Below are 8,704 nucleotides of genomic sequence, written 5' to 3'. Positions count from 1 at the left end.
TATTCGGCCATATTTGAATTTTGAATTACTCGTTTAGTGCTCCCGCACACATACAATTGTAAGTTGGCCGACTACCGAACAACTAAATTGCGTACTTTTACAATTTAGTTGATCAACTTTATTTTGTTGGTTGGTTAGCTTTGTATGATATAATATATATTTACTATATATATATGTGGTTATTTTATATATGTAAGTGATATCTATGTTTATTATTATTATACATTGTCTATTAGTACTTTGTTCGAGTATTCTAATTGGCACACCAATCGTTTGTTTACTTCCTAACTGCAGTTTCTATTTCGTGTCCTGTACCCAAAGGTTGTCTGGAAGAGATCGCTCTTTCGGCGATAAGACCGCCTTTGTACATCTTTCATTTTATGTTTTTTCTCTGTTGTTTCTTTTAATGGTGTACAATAAAGACTATTATTATTATTATTATTATTATTATTATTATTATTATTATTATTATTATTAGCCGCAGACTATTCGATTTAATCAGTGACAGTGTTGCTAGCGCGGTGCGTGTGCATGAAAATGCGGAAAAAAAAAACGCTCTAATGCTCTAATAATAAAAAGAAGACGACAACAAAAAAGAAAATTTTGGGTGCACCTATATTGATGTTATCCAGATAAAGGAGATGGGGACTTTTGGGCCAAAAGGTACTGAGTAGAGATATTTTTTAAAAAATTGGTCATATTTTTTTATTTTAAAATATAAAATATCACCTCAATTCTGAATCTAGAAGCGGAGAAAATTGAGAAAGATAGTTTTCATCGAATTATTTGGGTATCGATTCAACTATAATCGATTACAGAATTCAAAAAGAAAATGTTTGCACTAGTTAACTAACTCAAGATATTTAGATGCACAATTAATTCTGTAAACAATAAAGTGCATTTAAATAAAGTTACATTAATATCGAAAATATTAGTTAATATCTGATAAACCAAAATGTTTATCGATTTTGTATCGATTTAAAATAAATCATATTTTTAATGACACACAGATTTGACAGCTGACTAACAGTAATACTGTATCCGGCACTCGTTTCGTGTTTACTGTTTTCCGATGCATTCTGAGTCCATTCCTGATATTTATTTATGGTTTCAAGTGTATATCAATATTTGTAATGAGTTTTCAAACAGTCTTCACTAAATATAACAAACATTAATGCTACAAGAACTTAGTGATCGGGTTTTTTCATAGACGTTGTAACATAATCTCACTTTTACAAAAAGTCTAATAACTCCACTCTCAGATGGCCAAAATATGGATAATTTTCAGCGAGGGATCAATAAGCCTAAATGCATTAATTGATACCATTTTCATTTCATTACATTTTGGCCCAAAAATGTATGGAATCGTATCCATCTCCTTTTTTTCATACAGAATGAGTATTTCGTCTTTTGATGGGCTCGTATATCTAATTGGGCCAGCAATAATCAAACAAGACACACCTTTCCGACTCGCTAAAGCCGTTGAGGAAAGGATATTTTTTAAATATAATTAATATATATCCACGGGCTTTTGAAACCCATGTCCTTTTTTATTTCTAAAACATGCAATTTTTTTTAATTAAGGTTCATCTATAAGTTCTTCTAATTTTTCGTTTGCAACAACTCATCGGGACGCAGACGTCGTACCCGTCGACTAAGATCCGGGCGTAGGGAAATCACGCGCACGCGTGTAGTCTTCTTCCATCTTGCCGTGCGACTGACCAACTAAGTTGGATAGTCAGCGAGCTTGTATAAGGTAACCGTACTAATGAACAGTTGGACAAGTTTTTAATTGTACGTTGATCGGAAGTGACTTTCGATTCTGATGCGATCGGTATCCAATTAATTAGTTGGACAATTTAATTGGAGAAGATGTGCGGGCTTCCATATGTCACTATACCTATTAGTATACTCTGCGATTTAGTCGGCCAACTTACAATTGTATGTCTGTGGGAGCACTTAGATGGGATTAGAGATAGCGCGCACTTGTGATTTTTGTCACCGTGACTGTTGCGTCACTGTCACCACGTACATCATCACCATCATCCCTAATGAAGGTGCGCGCATTTGGATACGTGACAATTTGGCGACTTTGTCCGCCGAGGACGGCAACATGCCCGTGACGCCACTGTCACCACGACCATAGAATGACCATAGATTTGTATTACCGTGCGCGCAGTAGCAACTAAATATCACTTTGCCCCCCTCGGGCCCTCGCTCTTGCGTTTAGTCGTTGTCCGCATGTCAGCTGGGATGGATAATCTCATTATTGTGTTTTTGTAAGTAATAGTAGGCTTTAACAAAAGTAGTAATTCATCAAAACTTGTGACACTTATTCGGGAGTATCGAAAAAATTTGTCTGGATATGTCACAGACATATAAGACGTAGGTTGGCAAACATGGTGTAGAACTTTCCACTTATCAGCCTATCACTCCAAAGCGGGTGAATCCAATACTTTTAATGCCTGCATTTTTTTCTATTTCTTAAAACAAATGTACAGATAACCATCTCCTCGAGATCCATCTTATCGAATGTAAGAAAATATCGTTACTGTCACCGCATGTGCGCGCAGTCATGAAAAGTTTGGTGACATGACAGTGACAAAGAATTTATTGTCATCCAGACAAAAGTCATAAGTGCGCGCTATCTCTTAGTTTCGATACTATTTGAAACTAAAAAATTATGTATGTATTTAAATAATGATTTTTTTTTATTCACAAATAGCAAAATAGCATGTGTATATACACAGCTGCTTCTGCAGTGTGGTGACGGTAGTAAGGATATAGTCACCCCCTCTCTTCCCGTAATGTATGTAATATCATCGAAACTGTTTACTACTGCGCTGAAGGATGTCTTTAAAACATTAGATTAGGGCGAACGAGGCATCAACGTCAACGGCGGATTACATCTCTCACCTTCATTTCGCCGACGATATCGTCATCTTTGCGGAGAGGTTTGGATAAGCTAAGCCAAATGCTGGCCGGCCTAAACGAGTCCTCCCGACGTGTCGGTCTCGGTATGAATCATAGATAATACACTGGTATGAACTTGGGCAAAACGAAAGTTATGTTTGTCAACTGATATTTATGTAAGTACCGACTAGTGCGGTACTAAGAAATATTTTTGTATTAAATTATTATGTTTAATGAGGATAACTCAGGTCCACATTAAATAATAAATAATAATTATTATATTGGAACGAAGTTCCTTACGGCAGGCTTGACATTTGGCTGAGCGACCGAACTGAAAAAAATGTTCCTAAAACCGTAAAAAAAATATATAACGGAAGTGGCGTAATATCAGTCAAACGACTTTTTTTTTAATTATTTAAGTAATTTTATACTATCGACAAAAATAAATAGACATGTTTTTTATTTCACTTAATAGTTTGAATTACTATTATTGTATTCCTTACGACAAGCTTGACATAAGGCTGGGCGAGCATACTGAAAAAATGTGATACTAAAACAGTAACAAAAATATATAACGGAAGTGACGTAATATCAATCACATGACTGTATTATATGGCGTTTGTAAAACTAAAATATTACTAGTAAACTTTTTTTAAATTATTTATGTAATTTTATACTGTCGACAAAAATAAATAAAGCCTTTTTTATTTCACTTAATAGTTTGAATTATTATTATTATTATTTTGTTTGATTTATTTTATTTTACGGTATTTGTTATTTTCTAAAGTACTAAATTTCCTAAATACTTTTATGTACTTAATTAAAAACCAATCAACAAAATTAAACAGAAAAAAAATCAAGAACTAGAAAATGTATAAAAAATTCAACATTTTTTTTCAAATTGTTTTGCTTCTATACTATCCGAAGGAACTTCGTTCCTACCTGGTGTCCTATGACACCACATAGTATTTTTTTTATCATTAACAGTAATAGTGCTTGAACAAACGATAATTAATCGAAATTAATTAATCTGAGCGACAAAAATCACGATATCTAGTTAGGGGGGCCAACTTAAGGGTGGACATTTGTTTAATCTATACTAATATTATAAAGAGGTAAAGTTTATAACTTTGTTTGTATGTAGGGGGTAATCTTCGCAAATACTGATCCGATCATGAAAATTCTTTCACTAACAGAAAGCTACACTATTCAGGAGTACTATAGGCTATATTTTATTGTAATTGAACAAAAAATTCAGTAAATAAGAAAAAGATTAAAATATAATATCAAAATGGTAAATAAACTAGCGCCATCTATCGCTATTAGAAAACAATCTATTAGTCTTTCGACGTTAATAATTTAGTCTTATTTTAGTCTATCGACGACGTTTTCTGGATTTTTGATAGATGGCGTTGGAGCAACATATTATTTATTTAAGCGCTATAAAAAAATTTATTTAAAGTATGTTATTTGGTTCTGTAATTTAAAATAATAAATACACGGGAGTAACATATTATTTATTTAAGTGCTAAAACATTTGTTCTTTAAAGTATGTTATTTGGTTCTGTAATTTAAAATAATAAATACACGATATTATTACGATTTTATTCATCGCTGTAGGCACCCGGTGCCGTAACTCGCAAGCCGCTGTTGTGCGGGGGGACAATTGGACACTGCGCATCATGTACCGCGCATCACATGACCGTTTTATTGTTTTTCCATCTATACGATAGAATGCCACGCGGCTCACCCGCGCAGTCGGCTCCCTACGTAGCAGACGTCGACAAAATTGAAACACAACATAATTGCATCACAAAGATAAAAATAAACGCCCAACGAAGTGGGCACGGGTCGGCTAGTAATATTATAAAGAGGTTAATTTTTCTAAGTTTGTTTGTTTGTAAGGGGTAATCTTCGCAAATACTGATCCGATCATGAAAATTCTTTCACTAACAGAAAGCTACACTATTTAGGAGTGATGTAGGCTATATTTTATTGTTTATGGACAAAAAATCAGTGGAAAATAATAGTTTAAGTAAATCAAGTCGGAAAAATGCGAGCAAGATGAAAACTTTACTATACTTAAATTTGAATCGCAAAAATAATTAACGCCCAACGAAGTGGGCACGGCTCGGCTAGTTAATTATAAATAAATAAAAGACAAACAAACAATTTTTACAATCGAGCAACAACGAATAAACGACGAACAAACAATTAAAAGTAAAAAAGTTCAAATATCTAAAAAACTGGGTGCAAATTCAGGGAGCCCTGTGTACACGATTCATTGTAATTGGTTATATTTTAACACATAATCTATCGACATGACTCTCACGGCCGTAAATTGAAAAGAAAAGCGCAACCATCATAATGGTTGCGCTTTTCGCCAACGTACCCTCACTACTGTTGTTGCACGAACTGTGTATAAGACCGTAATCGGTGGTCTTGCTGACAAACATGATAGAGTAAGATTCCAAACCTCTCAGACTTTAAAAAAAAAGAAATATATTCATTTCATATTAATTTTTTAAATAAAAGATTTTTTTCTTTCTTTTCTTTAAAATGAAGTATATTTAATTTGTTTATTACAATTAAGAACTAACAAAAAGATGAATCATGAATGAAATAAAAGTACAGTGCAAATTAACCTTATAAATAAACAATATTCGTTTGGCAACATTATTGCACGACGTCGTCGACGTGTCAACTTCACAATACGCGTTGCCGAGTTGATCGCCAACTCGATGGTAGTAGCGTTTATTATTTCTATAAGAACTGTCTTCTATTCTATTAAGAACAACTTGCTTTACAAGTTGTATCCAAAATCTTTATAAAAGTTTTTATTATTTAGCCTGATATAACACTGAAATGGTAATTTTAATAAGATTAGTTAAATGAAAGATTACAAATAATTATACTGTAATTAAAATTTTATATATTAAATTTTAGCCAGCCGCACCAAGTTCGACGTCGGTGGGATCAGGAGGTCGTTCGCCAAGCAAGGCGAGTGCTGCTCCTCGCTCCTCCAGTGGTGGCACTGTAAGGCAGCGTAAAACCACTACAACAACTACTGCGGCCAGAAATCGTACTACGGGCGCTGGATCAGGGGGAATGTGGCGTTTTTACACTGATGATTCTCCTGGTGTCAAAGTGTAAGTAGCAAGAACTATTTTGTTAAAAGTTATTTATTTAATACTAGTCATTTTACTTACTTATATTTAAGATAAACCAATTTTATTTCCAGAGGTCCAGTTCCTGTATTGGTTATGTCTCTGCTATTCATTGCCTCAGTATTTATGTTGCATATTTGGGGAAAATACACGAGAGCATAAAAATATTTTACAATGATTTTATGTAATAAGGTATTAATTATAATTCTAAAATAAGAGAGTGCAAGGATATGATATAAATGTGCTTTTAATATACATGAAAGTGTCTAGTTTTAAATTTGAATAATTTATTTGTTTATTTTGTTTACTGAAATAAATATAAGTAGTTAAAGTATTTGTCTTTATTATTTATTGAATCATTACAAAACCTTAATTATAATATATAAACAAATTGACACTAACAATTTAACTACAAGCTAACTCGTATTTTAGATTAGTTGGGTTTTTTTATGCAAACTTGATAAAATGTGTTTTTATATGTACTAAAAAATTATGAAATTGCAATGAATAAATTAAATATACCAAACTTCAAATAAGTCTATGAATTAATATAATAGGTATCAAGTTTTTCCCATTCATAAGCCTCTATTGTAAAGTTCACTTTGATGAGATAGTATAAATTGCTGGTGTCGAAATGATGATAAATGATTTCTATAAGAAGTAATGTGTTAGTAACAAGACAGGAGAGATGGCCAAGTTGATGGAACACAATAATGTCATGAGTTGTTTCCAGATTTGCAGGTTCAAATCTAGGCTGGCTACACTAATATCAAATACTAAACTTGTCTTTTATAACTCATCTCGTACTTTATAAAGAAAAACAGTTTGGAAGCCTACATGTTGCAGATAAGCTCTCATACAGATAAATATCATTTTAAACTTTAATTTTATAAATTTATAAAAATAAATATTACAATATCAAATAATTGAAATAATGAAATCAAAAATATTCCTGTATTATTATAGAGAAAGTAGCTGACCCCGCAAACGCTCTTTTGTTATATATTTTATTAACCTTCTCAACCCCCCCCCCCCCCCATAACTTAGGGGTATGAAAAATAGCTGTTGTTTGATTCTCAGACCTACCCAATATGCACATAAAATTTCATGAAAATCGATCAAGCTGTTTGGAGGAGTTTAACTACGAACACCGCGACACGAGATGTTTTTAAATTAGGAATGGTGTACAAATCATTTGAAGTATTCAAATGGTTAAACTTATGGTTCTACCTGTAAGATAAAATCTTCAAGATTTAATCTAGCTATATTTTTTATATGAATCTCAGGGTTATTAGGCTCGGATTGTGTCTTGGAGTTTCTGTTTGAAATTTTACCTTTTTTTTTTACGTGGGGAACATCCATCATGGATACCCTCCAGCGCGGGGGCGCCAGAGGGTTATGTCAGACTGCGTGTTAGCAGTCATCCGCCTGGGTGGGGCGAGATGCGGTCGCGCTAGTATTCACCACCTCGCCTCAGCGGTAAGCCCGGACAAAGCCTTCGGGCCCCGGCATAATAGTGGGGTGGCCTCGCTCACAACAAGGCCACCCCTCAGACGTATGGGGTCGTGTCGTCCGGCCGGCCGAAGTCCCCCGACTATCGGCCGCCAACCCCACTATTACGAGGGGGGGAGGAGGTGGGCAAACCACCTTCTCCTTGCCCCCGTACGTCTGCGCCGGAGTGGGCCAGCAGAGGCGTCTTCCTCTCTGGCCCGCTCCGCGGTCTCCTTCTGCGTCATTACCTCTTCGCAGAAGGAGACCGCCGCCTGCCACGATCTCTCGCTGTCAAGCATGGCCTTTACGACACTCGGCAGCGACAGATCCCGTCCGATTTGAAATTTTACCTAACTTAACTTAAAAGACAATTTTTATTGTATAAAAATTAGCAACAGCTGCAAAAAATTGCAATAGTTTGGGATAAATATTTATTTTTCATGAGTGGCTTTTTAAAAAATTTCATAAGTACAGATTAAATATTCTCATCAATTTAATTTTCAAATAAAAGATTACATTATTTCTTATCAAATAAATGTTTCCTACGTAAAATGTTTAATCTACATATTAAATGAAAGTTGTGTACACCATACAATGTTGAATAATTGCAATTTTAAAACTAACTTTAACGCAAGTACACAAGACTTAACACAAGTGATACATGCTTCTTTTTGCATGCACCTTTGTGATTACCAAATAAAAAATGTATACATATATGCCTTAGTACTCTTGTGAAACCAAGTGGAAACTAGTATAGTATTCTTAAAAACTTAAAATATTTCCACACCAATTGTAAAAGATATAGTTGACACTCTTAACTTTAATTATATGCATTGTAAGAGAGTGCTTCATAATATTTTGTAGTTTTCACTTCTTTGAAAAAGAAACCACATAATATATAAAAATACTGTTTATTAAACAAATATCAATTGGGTGTAATGCCTACTTATAAAAGAATTTTATATTTTCCTTATTTTAAGAGTTCATTATTTAAACGTATATACAGTATCAGCCTTAATATTAATTTTGAGAGTTATCAATACAGTTAAAGTTAATATGCATATGGCATAAGACTGATTAGTATTAAAAAGGACTAATCAGGATTTGCGCTTGTTTTGTTAAATAATAATTAG

General features: G+C 33.7%; 1 protein-coding gene across 2 annotated transcripts; it reads left to right on the top strand.

Moving 5' to 3' along the window:
- Window positions 1–5,580: 5,580 nt before the first annotated feature.
- On the top strand, window positions 5,581–6,414 carry LOC123669147 (protein transport protein Sec61 subunit beta). 2 transcript variants are annotated; one of them, XM_045602779.1, is made up of 3 exons: window positions 5,581–5,657; window positions 5,860–6,062; window positions 6,155–6,414. In XM_045602779.1, the coding sequence occupies exons 1-3, from the start codon at window positions 5,655–5,657 to the stop codon at window positions 6,240–6,242; spliced, it is 294 nt and encodes a 97-aa protein (XP_045458735.1). In that variant the 5' UTR covers window positions 5,581–5,654; the 3' UTR covers window positions 6,243–6,414. The 2 variants fall into 2 exon arrangements, with proteins under 2 accessions (XP_045458735.1, XP_045458734.1); XM_045602778.1 differs by having other exon boundaries at window positions 5,603–5,781.
- Window positions 6,415–8,704: the final 2,290 nt, after the last annotated feature.

The sequence above is a fragment of the Melitaea cinxia genome, chromosome 3, assembly GCF_905220565.1.
Source record: "Melitaea cinxia chromosome 3, ilMelCinx1.1, whole genome shotgun sequence".
In the NCBI taxonomy this organism is placed as follows: Eukaryota; Metazoa; Arthropoda; class Insecta; order Lepidoptera; family Nymphalidae; genus Melitaea; species Melitaea cinxia.
The sequence above is the reverse complement of the archived record's forward strand: the minus strand, read 5'-3'. Positions and strand labels throughout refer to the sequence as shown.